General features: G+C 39.0%; 1 protein-coding gene across 2 annotated transcripts in view; it reads left to right on the top strand.

Moving 5' to 3' along the window:
• DST (dystonin) overlaps positions 1 to 21,745 on the top strand; it is a 314,470-nt gene that overhangs the window by 111,795 nt on the left and 180,930 nt on the right. For both annotated transcript variants that reach the window (XM_026073126.1, XM_026073127.1), the window contains 3 exons: positions 7,667 to 7,756; positions 10,712 to 10,789; positions 13,685 to 13,777. In XM_026073126.1, coding sequence (XP_025928911.1) covers positions 7,667 to 7,756; positions 10,712 to 10,789; positions 13,685 to 13,777 — 261 coding nt within the window. The remainder of the gene's footprint in view (positions 1 to 7,666; positions 7,757 to 10,711; positions 10,790 to 13,684; positions 13,778 to 21,745) is intronic.

The following is a 21,745-nucleotide window of genomic DNA, read 5'->3' as shown; positions in this document are numbered from 1 at the left end:
CAATTAGGGAAGTAGAGCTCCATTTCATGTTGTAGATCTCCATATATGTTGAGCCTGTGAATCTATACAGCATGGGCTCTACGCAGATGGATTTGCTGATCCCAGTGATGCAAAGTTACTAGCAGTCCACAAAGTCTATGCTGTGAAAGTGTTAAAAACAGTGAAGGAGGAGCCTTGCCAGAGCTGAACTTGGCTCAGGTAATCTTTTTCTTCCTTCACCTTCAGATGTGAAACACTTTTTTAAATAAACACAAAACCTGGTTCTGAGATTCGGGAAACAGTTCTTGGTTCATTTAATTAAAGGAACTCTTTCAATGTAAACATTAAACCAGTATCTTTGGTTAATTTTAGTAACTTCGTTACAATTCTTTTAACTCCTCTGTCTGAGAATCCTAGTAAGCACAAAGCATGCTGACTCCTTCTAGTGTGGCCTTCAGGGTTCCCTGTGGTCTAAAGGTGCTTATTTTGACTTATAAGCCAGCCCTTAGTTTGAATTCTGGTGACTTTAGAGACATCTGCTTCCTTGGTATGAGGCATCTGAGTTCATCTGTGTGCCTTGTGTAACGGCTTGCACACCTTCTGAAGGAGAAGCAGGGCTCTGGCTGAAACTGTCATGTTATAGTCATAAAGAAGTGATAATGATGATGAATAAGTGCAGTGGGATTTGTGGCGGCATTCTTAGTGGCTGGATCTTGATTCTAGTATTAGCTGCCTCTACTGGTTGAAGAGAACCTCATTCAACCCCTTATTTTGAAAACCTTTGAATAGCCAAGCTGGAATGGAGACAAGGTTTGTTTTTCTGTTGGAGACAGAAAGAAGGATTTGAACCGTTTGGTAAAGCTTGTGTTCTGTGTAATAATTATGTTTCAGATATTGCACAACTACTGAAGTTCAGAAAAGGACTTATATATGTGTATGTCCTACTATTTGATATATACATGAGATTATGCACTTGCTTGCGTGTGTGCTGATTTGTGGTTTAGGAGAATGTTGGAGTGCATTTCATGAAACTAAATATAGGAATGTAAGAACAGAAATGGAAGGACAAGATTTAGCAGTGGCCTGAATTTTTTTTTAAATTGAGCAACAGTATGTTTACCTGAAAGCAATATGTGTGTCTTCCTTATGATGTTACTTTGTTAAGAGTTTTTCAGACATGCAAAACAATGAAAGGCTGGGGGGCAAAATGCAAAATAGGGTATGCAAAAACAACAGTTGATCAGATGATATAGTTGTCTGGAAGATATGTGAAGATTAATGTAAAAAAAAAAAAGGTGACTGATCCAAGCTGAGCTACAAAGGCAAAATTTTAGAGTAAATCACAGTTCTGCTAATGTAGAGAGCACTGGCCAGATGAATACAGTGAAGAGCAACCAAGGATGAATTTTAAGTTAGAAAACATTTGACATAAAGAAAGGTCAGGAGTGTTGAACTCAGTATGGGAGACTAGTTTAAAGGTGACTTCTGAAAGTATTTGAAATCATAAATGGATTTTATAAAATGGAATAGCATTTGCTGTTTGGGAAAGTTAACAACGTTGAACCAAGTCAAATAGCTAGAAGATTACTCCTGAGTATGAAATAAAGAACAATTTATTTTCACTGTAACCACAATAAATGCTCACTGTGGAACAGATTAGCAGACTGGCGGGCGAAGTAAAACGGTGCAAGCGAGTTTGAGACCACTGGACTAAAAGTGGATTCGCCATACTTTGCTTGCAAGCATCTCAGCCCAGGGAAGAGCTGGAGCAAGGTTTGCTCTTGGCGCCGCCTCGCGGGGCTGGGGAGCAGGGTGCTGGGTGCCGGCTCCCGTCCCACACGCGGCGTGCACACGGAGCCTGGGGCGACAGCACCATCTGCAGCCCCCGCCGGGGCCGCTGCGCCCGGCCTCTGCTCTTACAGCCCTAGCAGTGGGTGTGCTGCCCTGAAGCTTTTCTTTGTTTTTAAAAGAGTAGGACTGCTTGCTTGTAGGATTCAGTGCAAAGCAAAGATAACAGAGAGGATACATATTTGGAGTTTGGTTTTCCTCCCAAGAATTTCTGTAAAGTAAATTTTGGCATTAAAATGAGGAGATTAAGGAGCGTAGGACAGGGAGAGGATATACGTGCGTAAGAGCTTCTGCTCCCCTTTTGCCCTGTTTGGCGTGCCGTCAGCGCGGCTGCGGCACGCAGCAAGGGTCCGCGCTGTGCCGAGCAGGCGAGCGGGGTGGGAGTCACCCGGGCGGGATGGCGCTGCGGCGCACTGAGCCACAGCTGCCTACCTTGCCCGGGGAGCCCCGGGGGTCTGGAGAGCAAAATAAGTAGTAGCAAAGACATTTGAGGGAGCAGCCTTGTTTGGCAAATCAGTCACGTGGGAAAGTTTTGGCAAATCTGATACTCTGTCAGTTACAGGCTGTGTTTAAGGCAGGGATCTTGTTGTAACCTGCTGAGCACTTTTGAAAATATTCACATAAATCACGGTCTGTGTCTTGGCATAGTAAACGTTTGTTTTTGTATAAAAGTAAAAGAAAACTCTTTGTATGTGAGGTTTTCCATTTTTTTTCTTTATGGTATAGGTTTATTTGTTTATTTAGGCTTTGCAATATGATTCCTTAATTTTCAAAGGTGAACGAACAGATAGGAATTTTCAAAGGTTACATAAAACCGTTTCCTCATTTCATATTACTTGTGCTTGCAATATAACCTGTCTTTTAGAAACAAGTTTAAATGCCTTCTTAAGAAGCTGAAAAATTAAGGAAACTATCCCATTTTCCTTTGGAGTAGTGATAATACTTTATATCTATATTGTGCATTTAGTTAACTTTAAGCCTGGAAGAGAGGAGAACAGTATTTGAAAAGACTTTTCCAGGCTATATGGTCTTAAAAAGCCTCTAGTGGACACTTAGTGTTATAGATCTTGATAATGGCTGGGGATGACACTAATTTTATAAAGGCTTGTCAGCTGAACTTCAGTTTTTCAAAATAAACGTGAATCAGGTTTGATTCTAATGCTGTCATTCTGCAGAACCCCTGTTCTGGAAACTGTAAGGAGAGGTCTGGTTTGGTCAGTTCTGCTAACGGTCAGTTCTCTTTAATTATAACATGGGTAGGGGAAGTCCTGATATTTTAAGAAAAATACATGATTACAATAGTCTGCCTTCTCTTACTCTATAAAAATTGGTACATGGGAGTCGCGTTTAGTTATTCCTGCCTTATCTGATTACGTACTTTCTCATGCTTCTTAATGCCTTGRTGCAAGATTCTGCTGCACATTAATTTTTATTTCCTATCCTTCATACATGATTTCAATCCAGAATTTAATTCCAAAACTTTCTTGAAACTTTGCATTTTAGGTACTAAGCTTTAACTCACTGTACCATAACATTAATGTCTGTGCAGTTCCTCCATGTGTGGTGTGAGGTGCACATGCTGTATACACAGAAAGGGCCACAACACTGTTTTCCTGCCAGATTCACTTCTGAACAAGCCAGTATGGGAGCTCCTTTGCTATTCTGATAGAGGGKCAGCAATGTTAGAGATAGCGACCTTCCCGCTGTACTTCAGCCTGTGCATTTTATATTCTCCATTTTCAAGATTAAGTCTTTTTTTGCTTGCAGAAGGGACAGTTTTTTCCCATATTACCCATACAAGCGTAAGCAGGCTGTGGTTTTATTTTATAAAACTACAGATTTGGTTCCAATATCAGCCTGACACAACTAAAAATATCACAAAAAATGTAAGATGTGGGTATGTTTCATTCAACTTTTCTCCACCGTAGTGCTGCGGTCAGGTCCCCTACCTGGATGTGGCTTTGGGAAGTACTTCAGTGAAAGAGGTTTTAAGCAACTTCACTGCTGATACCCTGGAGTAACCCAGGCAGGTTCTGTCACTATGCTTGGTGTGGTTCAGCTGCTTCATGTGGAAGATGGCTTGTGCTTGCTCTGACCCATGGCAAAACCAGGCATCACTATGTGCAGAGTTAGTTCCCTACATGCAGATATCTAGTGCTACTTGACATGTCTTAGGGTATTCAGGGGTCTGCATGGGACTGGCAGGCAGAACTTTGGCAAACCTTTGTCCTTCTGGAGAAGCAGCTGCAGTATGGGAGGCATGTCCTCAGCACCTACTATGGTCCTCTAGATCTGTGTCTAGGCAGCTGAATCRCATCTTCACCTTCTGTCAATGGACATCAGAAGCAAGGAGACTGGAGGCAGTGGTGTTAGCCTTGCCTTGATGCTAGCCTACAGAAAAGCAAATCAAGCCTAGTGGACTAGGGTCTTTAACTGTAGAAGCAGAATAGTACACTAGGTTGCAATTTTATTGTAACGACAACCAGTGTCAGCTGAACAGCATGATAAAGCTGTGCAAGCTACATGGACTATTTAGATTGCTAGCTTTGGGAGGTGGCAGCCATCGTTATGTTCTTCATTTGTACAATGCCTAACATGCTGGGATCCTTGGTCAAGATTGCAACTCTGTGACTACTACAGCTTTAAAAGCTGCTTTTACTAGTAGCAGTGCAGGTTCTGCAAGGCACCAGAGTGCAAAGCTTACTGGGAATGTATGATATGAAAATATCTGATGCTCATATCAAGGGGGATGGAGCTTGGCTTGCCACAGCTGTCATAGCATATATGCCAGAACATGAAGATAAAAAGATGAATCACCTCTGAAATAGTGCCTTAAATCTTCCCAGTCTCCTTTTGGCTGATGAAACCATTTTGTGTCTTGTCAGATGCCCCTCTCAGCCATTAAGTGCCTCCCACATCTTCCTTAGAGAATCTTTTGTCATGCCCAAATTATCAAATCTCCCGCGCTCACATGAGTATGTTGCACAAAGTTGCCTAAGGTAGCACATAACCTACTTTGCATGTGGACCTTGCAAAACGTAGGGCTGACAATTCTGCTATTTTATAGAAAAACCACTAAAACTCATAACAAAATTCCAYGGGGCCCAGCAGATCCGGCAGATCCACAGGTTGTGATGGAATCTGCATGTGGCAGCAAAATGGCAAGAAAATAGTAATATTTATTTCTTGTGCATTTAAAGATCTAAGAATTCATTGTATATGTTGAGAGACAAAACCTGCCCTAGTAATAGCAGAGGGAGATGGTTTTGCAAGTTTTTCTTGAAATGGCAGTGCAGGATTTCTTGGGAAGCACAAGGTGCTCTGTTTAAAAAGAAGTGATTTGCTGCTTTGAGAGAACCTGCTTGCTGCATATCAGTTGCCCAGCTACATCTTTTTAGGTGCGCACTTGCTACTATGGGACAGTGGAAGAAATACCTTAGTACGTTGTCCTGTACTAGCATGCTGGAGCAGTACGTCCTAAATAACTTACCCTCCCAGTAAGTGTCAGTCAATGGCAGAGCTAAGAAAGAAATCTAAGACTTATTGGTGGTTTCCCAGCTGGTGGTTTGACAGCTCTAAACAACTTTCTCCGTAAACAGTCTGAATTCATCTCTGAAACATCTGTGACACCTAGAAAGATAAGTTAGGGACAGTGTTTTTCTTTGTAACACTTTGGAAACCTCCAAGTGTAAGAAACAAACAAGGTAAACAAACCGATGTTGTGAGAGACAGACTGGAAGAGTAAATCATCTTCAAGCCGCAAAAATGTCCTGCATCCAATGAGAAAATAAAGATGGACAGATTGGAAATTGTAGTATTTTCTCATTCCGCAATTCAACTACCTGCACGCTGGGCAATTCACATGAGTTTTATGTTGAAAAGAGTGTCGGTATTGCCTTGTGTGCTTCATAGGTAGTTTTTAAGCTGTGCTAGCGCTATGTCTTTTAGATGTACAAGCCTTTCCTCTGCTCTCACCTGACATCCTCCCTTCCCTCTGGCTGCCGTGCTCACCCATGGATCTGTTCTGGCTTGGGCTCCTGCTTTCTTAACTGAAGCTGAAGGGTCGCAGGGCCGGCCTGGAGGGGCACGGAGGAGGAGGAGGAGGAATGCTGCTACCGCGTTTCATTGGAAGGAAACCTACCTGCGTCTGTCAAAAAGAACTCAGTCCTCGGTTGGCATGATTCACTTTGGCATGGTTCTTTGAATAGAAAAATAAAAAGTCACAATTATTTTGGATTAAAAAAAAAAAAGAACTTTGCACTTTTTGTCTTTTAAGCATTTGGTGTAATCGGATCTGATATCAGAGTTTTCCATGATATCTTTGAGGCTTCCCTTTTCTTTTTTTGACCACAGATATGCTAGGAGAACATCTGTTCTGTTTCTTTGTTTAGCTCAACAATACTTTGATATTACTAGAGTATTTTCCTTTTGGAATTTTTTAAATTAATTACACACAGGACTTTATATAACATCTGGAATTTAAATTATTTTTTGTTTGTATAGGAGTGTGCAGAGCTATGTATATGTAAAGGAGTGAAGGTATGTGTGTGATGACTACTGTGTGTGCAGACTCTGTACACATGTTTTGGAAAATATCAGTAATAACTCCTTATGGAATGGTCTTCTAAAGGACTGGTTCTGACTAGTCTTCAGCATGGACACAAATCTGCTCTGATATTATTCCCAGTTAAGCTGATGGTCTTTGTAAAAATAATTTACAGAGTTTAGAAGTTGGAGTAAGAAAATTTGAACTAAGAAGCATACATCAAGCTAATCACCAATAGCAGGTTGGAAATTAAAATTAAAAAAAATTAAAATTAAAAAAATTTTTCGGAGAAGGTTATGTCTTAGCTAGCAAAGCTAACACTAAGCAACAAGAACTTGGTCTATGGACAGACATCTTCCAGCTTTGCTGTGACTATCAGAAGGGTGCCAGTGTTCAGCTGCCTCTGTGCTGATCGCCTCTGTTCCCTCCCTTGAAGTTAGTCTCCTGGGATCAGCGGTTTATCAGCCCTGCTGAGCCCATTTTAGTTGAATGAGATCAGGTAGCAAAGGCCCACTGTCCATCAGGGAGCAGCCGCAGGAGCAGATCTGCCTGGCTGGAGAGCGTTGCTGAGCTGTAGAGAGTGTTAACATCTGCAGCTGGCACAGCTGGAAGGAGGATGTGTCCCCTTGGCTTTCTGCTGTCAACCTGGCATGACAGTTCTTTGGAACGACATATAAGGTCCACATGTCCRCATGTGAAACATTGGGAAAACTTACTACTTAAAGGGAAATCTGAGAGGACAAACTGTTCTGATGTTAATTGGTGGATGACATGCTTTGGTTAGTAATGTGTTTAAGGCCAGAAAGCGTGTTAACTTTTGGCCTGAATCCAGTGAACTTGTATGCTGAGGATAACATATGTGTCAAGACAGGATTTTGTTCTGTATGTTTTCTCCCAGTTCATTGGGTCTAGCTGGCTACTGTGGGTCTAGCTAGCATCATCTGTAAGTGACCATTATTTAGGTTGAAATAGATAGGGTTGTTTAAATAGTCAGGAACTGATTTTTTGGTTGCTGTATCCATTTGTTGCCTCTAACTTTATACTATTTTTCTTTTCCTTTTCAATAGAGAAAATAAAATGTGATGGAACTGTGAGAGTGCAGACAAGGTTGTGAATTTTGCTTGTGATTATGATTAATTTAGGTTTGCTAATTTGTTATGAAAGTGGATAAATTTCAAGTGGCATTGATGTATATCTGAGGATGAGTATCAAAAGATAACTGCGTTGATATGACTGTAAATGCCTTGGTATAAATCAGGATCTTAAATTGTATTTTCACATTTACCTTTGCAGGTTCGAAAGCATGTAAATGACCTATATGAAGACCTAAGGGATGGACATAGCTTGATCTCCCTTTTAGAAGTCCTTTCTGGAGACACCTTGGTAAGCTTTCAAATCAGAATGCAGTGATCCGATTTGTTATACACACATTTATTCTGTTTTTTAACTCTTTAGAGTTAAAATACTGCTGGGGATTTTTTTGATATTTCCCACAATGTGTGACTTGATACCAACAACACAAGTGGTATTTCTGTTGGTAAAATATTCCACCATGAATTCTGTGGGAGAATGCAGTTGTATTTTCTTCTTTTCTTGTAGTTAGTGAGACTTGCTGTCTTAATAGGGTAGTGCACAAGCTTTTTCTGTTCTTCCCTTTTCTTTACAGTTTTTCTTTTAACAAGTATTAGATGCTTAATATTCCTTCACATTAAAGGGAATAACTTACAAACTGCAAGGGTAAAATGTCCCTGAAACTGTCTAACACGCTCCTCAGGTGTCATTTCCTTTCTTTGTGAGCATTACTTCCCTTGCTTGGTATTTGTTCTCTTCATTATGTTCTTCTTTTCATGCTCTTCTTTTCATTTGTGGTCTGTCTTGTGTCTTTGCTGTCCTGTCTCTTGTTTGTTATATTCATTAGCCAAGAGAGCGAGATTTTTTGAAGACCTTACGGTTGGTGAGTTCAACAGAAGCATGCGCATATGAACAGCATGAGGATGTGGAGGATGAGGATAAGGGGGTAGGTGCCGACCCCCATAACTGTACTAATGTAGTGTTTGAAGTGTGGTGGCTGCTAATGTAAAAGCAAATTCTTAGCTTGGTGTTCTGCGGTAGTTCAGTAGAAAGGTCAAAAGAACTCATGTTGATAAACCAGAATATGTGTTTATAATGAAGGTATGAAAAGAAAAATTTTTATTCAGCTTGTTTGCAAATACCTAAAATGCAAAAGTTTAAGATTTCTATTTGTTTACTTTATACTGTGCAAAACTGTGGCACAAATGTGTACTGGGCAATATTATCAAAATATTGTAGAACAGTCTGTTTTTATAATAAAWATGAAAATAAAATAATTCCATTAAGCCAACATTTTTTACTTGCAATCTATATTGCACATATACAGGTAATATAAACAGAAGCTGGACTCCTTACTGAAGTCAATGGTAAAAAATTGATTTGTCTTAATTAGAAACACCAGTCTACCCTATCCATAGTGTATTTGAGATAATATTTGAAAATATTTTGGAATGAGGTAATTTAGATGTGCAGATCTATTTCTTAGACTTTATCAAATGTAATAGTTACTTTTTCAAAGCAGATAGTCAAAGTAGAAAGTGTGCGACAGCTATGTGTAGTGCTTTGGCTAGTAAGCATACGGATTGTTTGCAGGGTTTATCTTTCTGGCAGCAAATGCTGAATTATCATTATATTTCACTGTATTTTTACCATCCAGAAGGGAAATATCTACTTATAAAGTCTGAAATGCTAAGTGCTCGTTAGTCCAAGTAAGTTGTTTCATGCCTTTGTAGAACTTGCATTACTGGTGTTTGCTAAAGCAACTTGGTATTACAGGGCCCAATTATGTTCTTGGCTCCACCTGTGTTGGGCTGCAGTTGTGATTTCAGTGGACTGTGTGCTTTTTTCTGAGGCATGGCATACCTCAAAACGCTGCATATTAGTTGTACACTGGAAAAAATATTTCCCCTCTGAGATTGTATACCTCTACTTTGTGACGATTTGGGGTGTATTATACTCTCTTTGTTTTGGAAAATAAAAGTTCCGGGTCTGCAGTCCTTCCCTCAATCCATGCAAGTTATTCTATAGCAAGGGCTGCAGAGATTGGTTCTGAACTATCAGTGTTTAAAAAAAAAAAAAAAAAAAAAAAGCGCGCGCGTGAGAGAGAGAGAGAACTAAACCCAAGGTTCTATATTGGAAATTAAAGTTCCATCTTTGTATTTTAATTTATGCTTCTTATTCAACTACATTTTCCCATGTTTCCTTTTGTCAAACACATGATATTTCACAGGGGAAAAAAAAGTCAGTTGAGGAAGACTTTGGCTTATCTGTGTGTTTCACAGCGATTGAGGAAATACTCATATTCGTGGCTGATCCCTAGCAATTCTAGTATGCTTCTGTTTATTGCTGTGAAAGTTTGTGAAAAATCTGAAATAAGGAAGAAGACTATAAGGATTTGGATATTATTATGATGACATTAATTTAACTGCTTTCCCATTGTTGAGGCATGACAGCTAAGTAAAATATTCCTCTYCTGTGTGGTCCTTCTTCTTGGTGATTCTACACTAACTGCATGCAGTTTTGCCATGTTTCCATTAACATACCACTCATTTTGTATTTTTTCTTGCTAGTTTGATTTTGCTTTGAGAAAAATGATTTTTATTTATTTATTTATTTATTTTAAAGGTTTTTTTTTCATGCTTCTACCCAAGTCAAGAGTTTAAGCTTATGCTCTAGGGCTGTATATGTTACATTATTTCTGTTTGGAGCAAGGTGTTATCTTTGTAATATGCTTCTAAATAAATATTAAAATTAAAATGATAATGCAGTCATATCACAAATAAGCAATGGTAAATCATAAAGACGTATTCGCATATAGAGGCAAGCTCTTCCATCACAGAGCCTACCAGAACAACATAAATGTCCATGTCATTATTTATATTTTGCTTTGCCTAATATACTGTAAAACTTGTAATACTGTATTATTGGTCCCTGGCTTTGATTTTGCAATTTGCCTTCTGTAGATAGATTCTTGTGGGGCCCTTTTAGCCCTCTTGGCTGAAGTAATTCCCTCCAGGGATACAACTCTCTGCCTGCGTGGATCAAAGCTGCAGTATGGGACCATTGAGCTCTCTTTCCTTCCATTGTGCTAAAAAATTCCAACTAAAGTTTAAAAAAAAAAAAAAGGCTAAATGCTAAAGCACAGGTTTTTTCGCCAAAGCACTGGCTTCATTAAAACGGTAATGCTTTAAATATTTATGTGGTATCTTTTAGATCAGACTGTTTGTCTGACAGGAAGATCTTACAACTACTGTTTTCCAATTTTAGCCCCGAGAAAAAGGTCGGATGCGTTTTCACAGACTCCAGAACGTCCAAATTGCACTTGACTATTTGAAGAAACGCCAGGTATGTATGGTGAAAATTTTAACAAAAAATGCTAGTGAAAATTGCATTGCCAGTACCTAATAAACATAAAAATCTGTGCTGCTTGGTCGATTATGCACATTGTAAATCAGCTGCTGATACCAGCCCAGGTTGAACTGGTGCTTGAGATGACAACAAGGGAAGTGTGGGATATAAGAGAACTCGGTCTGGCTTCTGCCTCTGGAAGATGGTCAATGCAGTTGCATCAACCTCTCTTGGTGCTCTTGCGTCCAGGTGTTTTGAGTCCCAAATGACCATGCTGACAGCCAAGAATAGTCGTGTCTACCTTTGATATCTTTTCTGAGCAGTAACGTAAACACACTCCATGTAGTATAAGACATTGAAGAGCAGAAAGTTGTGGGGGAGACCCTCATGAATCATTTAAAGTAGATTAAGGTTTTTTAATACTGGCCAAACACTAACTTCAGAGCTAGTATATACTTTTTTGACAAAAAATAATTTTTAGTGGAAATGCAGATTCAAAGAAATGAGAACTTCATGTGGAAGTTGCTTGTTCTGATGATTTTTTTGGGGAGGTTGGGGGGAAGCTTTCTCAAGCCTCGATCCTTTCTGATGAAACCAAAGCTGGTGCCCCAGAAAGGCAGCACAGTTACCTGGGCTGTGGAAGATCCAGATTTAATTTCACCTGAGTCAACTTTAAATCAAGCATTTGAAAAACCACACTGCTGGGTGGTTTTCCACTGCTGTGGAGTGAATTCTTTTCTGCCCTTTTTTTTTTCTTTTTTCTTTTTTTTTTTTTTTTTTTTAAGCTTATTGGATTTTTGTTTTCTCCCTTTGCAAAACGGCAATATTTAAAAATGTCAAAAAAAAAAAAAAGATGGCAGGAGAAACTGCTTCCCTATCCATGCCATCCATTTGAAATGGCCCTGGAAATCTGCTTCCTGGTTGGTTGATTTTTTTGTTTGTTTGCTGCCTGGAAGGATTAAAAACAGATAAGGTAGCAAAACACGCAGATGTTTGGTTTGGTTTTGAAAACAAACATCTTTTCTTATTGTGAGCGGATTACAGAATATATTTTGGGTCACTGAATGATGTCTGTGCACTGAGAACTTGAGTTGCTTCCCTGAGTTCAGAGGAAATTTTTCCTGTTAACTTAAAGCGAGCCATTGAACAACCATGCTACCAAGTGAACGAATGGCTCCTTAAGCTGACAGTTGTCCTGGTGTTTGCGTGCAGGGGGGTCCCGGGAATTTCCCTGCGCCGTGCCTTACTTCTGCGTGACAGCCCTTGCTTCTTAAACCACAGGACATGTAGAATCAGGTCATCGCCACGTTTGTGAACGTGCACGGGTCAGCGGGAACGGCAGGACTCATCGTACGGCACTCCATTGCCATCTGTGGGTTTTTGACCGCTTGGATCACAGAGGCCTACTGCGAGCCCACATCTGTGCTCTCTTCGGCCTTGTAGTTGCCTGAAAATGGCTGTACTCTGTTTTAGAAAATACCCTATGGCTTTGGTGTTCTTGGCAGGTTGCTGGCGGGATTTGCATTTGGGTGAGGTTTCGGTACTTCCAAGGAGTGGGGCTCCTAGCGTGATGCGAGGGTTGTCCTGGGGTGTAGAGCAAAGGCACCGCTGTGGAGACGGGCAGGAAGGGAAGGACCAGGCGGTCCTTCCCAGGGACCTTCCCAGGCAGGAAGGACAGAGCAAGGGAGGTGCAGTGCTCCTGTTACTCACTTAGGAAGGATATTTAGGAGGTAACTTGCTCAGGCTTTCTGTATGCCCTCCAAATACAGAGGCTTTATTGTGATTTAAGGCAGAGTGATCCAATATATTGATAGTTTTGAAGCCTAACTTGGAAAAAAAAAACAAAAAAAACAAAGGAAAAAAACAAAGAGGTAGCGTATTTGACTGTCATGCAGAGTTTTGCCAAAGGCAAATGGCTTTTATGCAGCAGGAGGAAAACATTTGGATCTGTCTTTTATTTTCTTTTGTGAACTGTGGGATATCCCCTCTCTTCCGGAGAGTGTTTTTCTAACAGTGGTTAAAATTTTGTTTGCAGACCAAGAAGAGAACGTGCCTTTGCTTGCGCAGTGTTGATAACAGGGTATATCTTAAAAAGCATGTACATATAACTTTACTAGCATAAGCATCAAATGCCTTTTATCTGCGTCATCTTTAATTGCTAGGCTACACAGACAAATAATGCATGTAAAGAAATTAAATGGAATAATAAAATCTGACAAAGATAATAGAATTGTTAAACTTGTTCTGAATTTGAGTTTATTGGACCGGCAAAAATGTCAGCCTTTGTTTTTAGTCCTGTTAACCCTTTCACGTTTACAATGTTGTAGATGACTACAATAGCAGCAGTGATAATAATTGTCCTTATTATGCCATTGGTTATTTAAATGTGATAATGAATTGTGGGTTTTGTTGGTTTTATCAGGTCAGACTGTTGTTTTTTAATGGGCTGATTCTCCTGTTGCTGAATTCTCTTTGGTACAGGAGAGCCTAGGGAAAGCCAAAGCTAATGATAAGCTTCCTGAATTTTGGCATTGCCACGAGACTGATGCACAGCAGTTACAGATCATCATATTCTTGTTATCCTTCCTTCATCTAGCGTACCTTCCTTTTTTGCCATGAAGTGGGATGAAGGGTATTTGGCAAAGGAACATATCTGCTGATGTAGTGATGGCTGAGGAATCTTCTCAGCTTGGTGTGGGTGGCAGAGGAGGATTCCTAGCAGGCCACTTATGGCCTGAATTCAATTCCTTTCTGCTTTTGAGAATAAAAAAAACAAGAGGGTAGGTTTGTGAAGTGAGTAATGCTTCTTTTAGAGACATCATTGTGTAGTACAGTATATAATTTTGGCATATTTATTTCAAATTTTTATGTATTTTCTTTCCACAATGGCAGGTAAAACTGGTTAACATTAGGAATGATGACATAACAGACGGGAATCCCAAACTGACTTTGGGGTTGATATGGACCATAATTTTGCACTTTCAGGTAAGCCTAGTTTCTCTTATGTTTTCAGTCAGATTCTGTATATAGTTACCGTAAATGTGTCAACTGAAACCAGACTTCATATAACCCATGCAAAAATACGGAGTATGTCTCTTCTGTAATGCATATTTGAAGGTTTTGATGGCTTTTATATGGTGATGTAAACTGGATCAGAYGACGTAGTTTGTTTGCTATCTAATTTCCTATTTGCAGAGTGAGTGCAAAACAGCTTAGTTTTTGAACATAATTAAAGACAATGGTGGTTGCATTTCTTTCGGGTTTGAATAAAAAGGTATTGTTTTATTGTAAAGACTACCTTTGAATATTAAGATTTAAAAAAAGGTTTTAAATCTTTTTGATTCTGGATCTGAATTTCTCTGCTCATTTGGGTGTTTTAGCAAGCACTGCTTTCAGCATTTTTGAGCAATCTGCAACACTTGGACATTTGTTTTTAGTACAATAAACGTGATAGTAATATGGGGTCACACTAGATGGCACAGTAATTGTTGTACAGTGGCTGGATTGTGTATAGTATAATGCATCCTTACAGTATGTGGTATTAAATTGCTTCTCAAACTGAGGGTTTCACAGTGGCTGTGGCTATCAGTGATGTAATTCAGATGACAGATAATTCCCATTTAGTGTGACTGCAGCATTGTTAGCCATAGACTCCTTCCTGTGCGGGCACTAAAAATGATCAGAAAATTACATTATTCAGAAAAACATGGTTCACTTAGAAATATACTCTACTGGATTTGTGATTTAGAAAACAATTTATTTCTTAAAGAAAAGGATGCTAGGGTCTAGTTTGCCTTTTTGCAAATCCTAAGGAGGAACAAAAAATTACATGAATAGGGGCAGACACGGTCCTGGCACTGAGGCCAAGGCCACTGCAGGAGAAGACACTGACTGGTCACCGTTAGGGGGCCTGAAGCTCCTTTCTGTTGGGTTGGTCTTTGCTTCCACATGCTTATATGGAGAAAGAAAGCTAGGCTTAAATATACTTGTGCATGACCCACAGAATAGTCAGTGATTGAATGTCCTGGCATTTTAAGAAATAAAGATTATTAAAAATTTAATAACAGAAGTTGTTTGTGGAAAGCCTTAGCTTGATGTACGTTTTATCTCTTGGAGCCTGATCCTACAAGGTACACAGGAATAGGCTTTTTTCAGGATGAAGCTGCTGGTATCTCTTGTGATCTGAATCATAGGGCACCTAGTACAATTTTGGTGCTTATAAAAAATGATGGAAGTTGGCATTACTAGCTTTACCTGTTTAAAAAAAAAAAAAAGTGAGAAAGAAGAAAGTTTATATGAAGTAGTTTATATGACCTAGTGTGACAAGGATGTTCTTTTGTGAAGTAGCCAACTCCATGCGAAATAGGTGGGAGTGTTATAAATTGTAGCTGAAGATCACCTGAAGAAACACACTTACTCTGTTCAGTCCTGCCCCCTAATAACTACAACGTACATCTCCACCAATACAATTCAGGCTCATAAATCTACCAGCTTGTATTTACTTTTATCAAAATAATATGTTAAAAAGTCTGCGTTAAAATAATTTTCAAAATGGATAGTAGCTCATAGACAACATATTTATTAAATCACGTTAATAAATATGAAATAACTGAAAAATATATATTTTTTTATTTTCTGTTTTTTTTATATATTAATGGCTGCAGTGCCTACTTTGAACGCAGAAGTGATTTGTAAGGTGATATAAGAGAAACCCTTTATGCGAATCTATGTTACCCTAGCATTTGCCTTCATACCACTTCTGTGGAAATATATGGTAGTTTGGTGTGTTTGACACCTGTGTATGACTGATTTCGGTTCAGGATGTGTAAGGAAATTCAGGAGAATGTGCTTGCTTACACCTCACACATAATTTTTTAAAAGTTTGTCTTCACTTAAAACAGGGTTTGAATAAGGGAAAAAGTCAGAATCAAAGTGCAACACCAGACTTTTTGTAAAGTGGATAAATCTTCATGATAATAGTGTTTATGCCTGGAGTAACTGCATATGTGGGGAAACTTCTGGTGGGATTCACATGCAGATTAAGACACCTAGTTCTGGGTGTTTACGTGGAGCTCTGTTCATGTGTATAAAGTGTCTAATTTCTCCCTGTAATCAATAGCATTTAGTCTCTTCAGTTAGTAGTTAGCTGAATCATTCTCTAGATTATACTAAAGGCTTACTCCATTTGATTAAACATGAACATCTGTTGTAATTGCAGATATGAGACTCCCACATTAGTACAACAAACATGACACAGGTCGTATAGGAAACACCACTATTGTATGGGAAGAGATTGAGATCAAGCAGGATAAACTGCATCTTAAATGGCAGTAAATATGTTTGGGCAACTGATTTGAGCCCTGGAGGGCTAGTCAGTACAGCCAGTGGAGCTTGTGGAGCAATTCAGATGACTCCACAGCAGGTGCCTAACTCAGTTGCCCAAACGTGTCTAGTGCTATTTGAGATGTCACAGCATATCCTGCCTCACCTCTAGCAGCAGACCCAGTAGGAAGTGAGATTCCCTTAGGTCCTGTGTCATATCTGCTATCCCCATGTAGCTATCTCGGATACTTTTAGGTGTCTCAAATCTCCAGATGGGCAACTGACTTTCTCCTTATGTGTCTACTTTAGGGTGAGATAGATTGCTCTTCAAGATCCATTGACTGTGCTAACTAGATCTCCAGGGCTTGAGTCAGTTGCCTAAACATTGGTTTCTAGTGACATTTGAGAGGCCCTAAAATATCCAGGACATACATGATGAGTTCACTGATGAGACACCAGATCTGTGAGAGGTCTATGCTTCTAGACCTGCAGCTGGAGGCCAGGTGTGATATAATAGAATATAACAAAGAGCTTTATGATGCCACGTATAGGAAGCTAAATCCTGCCCCACTGAATAAAATGGGCTGTTAGACATCTAGCTTGCATGTAAACACCTATAATGTAGACACGTACACTTAGGTGCCTTGATCTCAGCTAACCCTTAAATTTTACTAGCGTTTACAAAATAGTTTTTTGGGGAGTACAGACAGCTATCTTCTGCGTAGAGTTACTGCTTCTGCTTTGTCATTATGTATATTCTAGTAACATTGCAAGCTGGGAGGTTTGCAAGATGCCAGAGATCTTTTTTGGCTGCTGTTTGTGGCATCTTGTTTCTCTGAGTGATAGCATTTATCCAGAGAATAATATTTCCTCAAAATAGAAAACTCTTCAGAGTATTGGAATGAATTGAGGAATGATTTAGGGGAAAGACATGATGAATAAAAATAAGAGATAATGTGCATTTGAGGATTAAATTTCTCTTGCATCTGAGTTATGTCTAGAGATGGTTATGGCATCCTGAGTTGGTACCCAAAATTAAATAAATGCAAATTTTGTTCTGAGTTTTGCCACTGGCTTTCACAGCTGCATAAGTCAATAAATTGTACATTCTTCTGTGGCCCAAGTAATTACATATAAGATATAGAAATGGGGAATCCAGTGCTTTATTGGGTTGAGTATGTTATGAAATAATTTGTCCTTCGGGTATGGATAATGCCTGAGACATGTATGTTGTTAGGATTTTGGCAGGCTTTCAGTGTATGCCTTTCACATGCTTTTAACAATATGTGGTTACTTTTTTCATTCAGTTTCATAATGCAATAATTGCTGTTATTTTCCTGGCATCTGTAGAACTTGTTAAATCAGATTACAGTATTTTGTATAATTATATACTGTATATAAAAAATATCCAAATTAATATTTGAATAAATTCCTTCTTTCATACCCATACGTTTTCACTGATATCATTGGAGATGAGCAACTATAAATAAAGGCAGAATTTGGGCCTCAGAAAGTAGTTGTAGTTTTAGTAGGATATCTTCTGTGAAAATTAGTGACCATTCCTTCTCAAACCACTGCAAGTGTTCTTTAAGTTAACAAATGTCTAGAGTAATTTGCAATTGGTTTAAAAACAAATCAAAACAGGAAACTAAACCTTTCTGGCCCCCAAAATTCAAGGTCTTTGAATTCAGGCCTTCAAAAATTTCTGGAACATCCRGGTCATGACTTGATAGACTTCATTTCTGTTTCAGTGGCATTATACAACTCAGTAATTCCTGTGAAACACTTCTGCTTTTCCCAGCTCCCTGTTCTCAGGCCTTTTTACCGAATACTGCTTTGCAAGGCTCCAGTCTGTAACTTTTTTTGTGCAGACATTGCAGTGCCCTTCAGCCCTCTGTAGGCACGTGGATTTTTTTCTCTCAGGCCTGCTTAGGGCAAGTGTTTCCTCTTAACATTTTTCCTGTCAGCCAGCAAATACTTTTGCCACTGGTTCCAGGTAAGCCTTCAAGCTAAACTGATTCTTTATCAGCCTTCCACAAAGGAGTCTGTTAGACCATTCATTTGATCTAGCAGACCAACAGTTAAACATTTACCTGCTTTGGGGAAAAAGGTAAGAAGGGTGGATTTATTTGTAGATTACTTGGCTGGAATAGAGGATAGTTATCCACCCTTTTCCGAAACTCCTTATACCCCTTACCTCAGTTAGGTGTTTAGAGGCTGAAGTGCAATGATAGTTTTGAAGCACTCTTGCGGTGGTCGTGAAGGCAATATAGTGTCTTAAGGAGGTGACCGGAGAAGGAGGGAGCTCAGCTGGGGTGGCCCATTCCAGTAAATGTCTTGGAAAAGGTAAAGGAATAATGGGATGTTCTAGGATTTGTGCACCTTCCCCTGCTTCGGTTATTCTGATGTTAAATCTGCAATAATAATAATAGTCATAGAAGAGCCATGCTGATGGCTTTTCTGTTCTCTTTCCTTCGACGGCAACAAGGAATTGAGAGTGCTTCACTTGCCCTTCTCCCTGGCACCTATTTCTAGTCTTCCAGGAGCAGCTGGCTCTGAGGCTCACCTCTGCGCCCTGTCCAAGCTGTGGGTCTTGGATCCCAAGGATTCAAATTTAATCTGCCTTTGATTTAAAATAGCTAGAACAGGTCAAGGTCTGATCTTCTCAAAGATTTAAAGATGGAGTTATGTGGCCAACTGTCTCATCTCCTGACTATAAGTGGTCATAGGATAAACTGAATTCTATTTGGGACTTTTGATTCCCAGTAACTGGGCGTTTTGGCAGAGCTGTCATTCAGCATTTGGTGGGGTGTACTTTTCCTGAAATTCCAGAATTCTGCAGCAGCTTAACAAAATGGCTAAACCTCATCTAGGAAAATGGGCATGGAGGTCTTGGAATTTCTGGGACTCCTCTGAATCACAGCAAAGACAAGAGCCGTGTGAGCCCRTTGCATAATCATGTTTGGACTTCACTTCTAAGAATAGTGTGGTATCTGTAGCAGGATAGGAATTATGAGCAGTCACCTCACCAGTTGATTCTGTTTGTCCTTAATCCCGTAAAACCACATACAAGGAACAAATTCCTCCTTCCTCGCTTTTCTTGGGGTCACTTTGATAGATAAAATAATCTCTCTCCTGTCACATCATCTGCTGTTCAGGGTAGTGACTTTTGGGTACCTCAGGGGTACCTGAAAGTTGAAAGCTCTTTCAGATTTTGAGCAGTAATTGCCTGTACAGCTCAAACAGCTCTGGATATAATCTTTTGTTTGTGCCAGAAAGCTTTTCTTTCTTGCTTTATTCTCTAGCTTGCACGGTTTTAATTTTCACTTTCTCTTTGGCTTGTGTTTATTTTTCTGTGTGTTTTTCTGCATGTAACCTTTGGGCTGTGTAACAAAATGCTTGCTGGTTATCTGCTATGCTGTTTTAGTAGCATGAAATGACACGTACCATTTATGCTGAACTCTCCATTGCTTTTGCTGTGTTGCAGAAATGAAAAAAAACAACCCCCCCCCCAAAAAAAAAACAACCCTTAAATGTATCAAAACCTACCCAAAGTGGGTACCAAGTAGGGTCATCCATGTTATTTCAGGATGAAAAATTCCAGGCTCAGTTTGATGGGCAAACCGGAATAAATTTTGCTTTATGTTTGCTAACTACTTGACACAAATGAGGAAGACAAATGAGCAGTGTACAAAGGATGACTGACCTCAGCATTTTGCACACTACCAAATACACAGATTTTCCACAAGGATGCCACCTTAATGAGTAATACACCTGTTCCATGTTAAGAACATAATGCATTTTGCAGTCACACACATGCTCGATTAGTTACAGAAGTCTGTGGTTAAATGCACAGGAAACACACAAATCTTCATGAGCTGTTTCATGTCTTGATGTTAATCTTTTGTTTGCCATGTCTTAATGTTAACCTTTTGTTTGCGATTAAGACAGCCTCTTAGACATCCTGTAAGACAGATCAAATTGCAAACAAGTCTTGATCTAATCCTTTATTCATGTTATACTTCTTAGGGGTTTATATATCAGAAAAAGTCTTGCAATAATCTCCCTGCAGAACTTTCTAGGATTGGTGGGTATGAATTTGGATCTTTGGATTTTTCTTAAAAAAAACACCCAAACAAAAAACCAAAAAACAGCAAAACGTGGTGGTATTTTTAACAACTTTGATCATGTAAATCTCTGGCCTTAACTAAAGCTAAGCTTCCATTCAGGTTTGGTCAAATGTCTGAGACAAAGCTGATGGTGTCAGCATCCCAGTACACTTCAGGTTTTCGCTGTATTGTAGTGGTTCTCTTTGGATTTGGTGGTAGTCTCTTCTGATGCTTTAGAATACCATATTTCTTTGCTTTAGCAGACAGGTTTGGGAAGAAATTTTCATACCCCTTTTCAAAATCTCCAATTTAACCCTGTTGTCTCTGTCTCTTTTCACTTGCTGAGATCAAAGTTATCACTTAGTTTTCAGTAATCTAGTTAGCTAAAAGTGATCATTTTGTCTTTAGTTACTTGCACTTTCATTTATTCCCTTAACACAGAATATGATTTTCCATAGTTTTAAAAAAGACTAATCTAAAAACTATTTGTCAACTGTAATTCCTTTTGTCCTTGATCTTTTCTTTTGTTCATGGGGATAAATGAGTGCTTTTCAAATTATTCTTTTGTTCATGAGAAACAAGGAACAACAGAAAGAATTGTTAATAGGTGATAGCCTTCTCTCTCAGGAACAGCTGGTAAGTATTGTTGAATTGGTTATAAATTATTGAAGCTACCTATTTCTTACCTATTTCTAGGAAGATAGAGACTAACAAATATTAATAACAGTCAGTACAGATATCTTTGCAGTGCATTTATTCCTAGCTAATATTTAAAAGTGGTAAAATTCTAGGAATAGCTAAAAATATACCAGCTGCATTCAACTAAAATGTACATGGAATACTCAGCAGTAAGCCAGGATTGTTGGGAGCACTGGATTTATAACCAGTGTTTCAGAACTAATTCTTTTATTTTGGCTGCCTCAATTTTTTAATTCCACTTTAGAGGTACCTGATTTTCTGAAAATGGGAGTTACGTACTCTTATGAAAAAATAATCATAATTAAGGTATGTGGGAAAGAGGATGCACAAAATCAGAGACATTCCAAATCACTGATCACATTACAAAATGCTGATTGCTTGGTGAGTTTTCCTGATGCTGTCAAATAACCATATTCATTTCTTCTGACCTGTCTTAAAATAGATTTGATTTGACATTGTTATGGCAGTCAGTGTGACACCAATCCTAATAGGAGATTTGAAATAACAAAGAATGCTTATGGACACTTTCTGTTTGGAAGACGGTGGTGTCATGCTGATTGTTAAACAGATTTAAGCAGTGTAAGATAAATATGTACTAAATCACATTCCATTAAAATTCAGTTAGTTTGATACAACTGTTGTTTAGAAACCTCAGTGCCAGTGCTCATTAATTTAAACATGTATTTGAGTTGCATAATTTGAATTTGAAGTATTCCTAAGCAAATTCTTAACTCCTGTGAAATTCATAGAAGAGTAGGAAGCAGCATACTGCAGCATAATTAGTTTAGTATATTTTTGATTAGACAGTTAATATAACATGGAA

Source organism: Apteryx rowi, unplaced genomic scaffold, assembly GCF_003343035.1.
Source record: "Apteryx rowi isolate R43461 unplaced genomic scaffold, aptRow1 scaffold_361, whole genome shotgun sequence".
Lineage (NCBI taxonomy): Eukaryota > Metazoa > Chordata > Aves > Apterygiformes > Apterygidae > Apteryx > Apteryx rowi.
The sequence above is the reverse complement of the archived record's forward strand: the minus strand, read 5'-3'. Positions and strand labels throughout refer to the sequence as shown.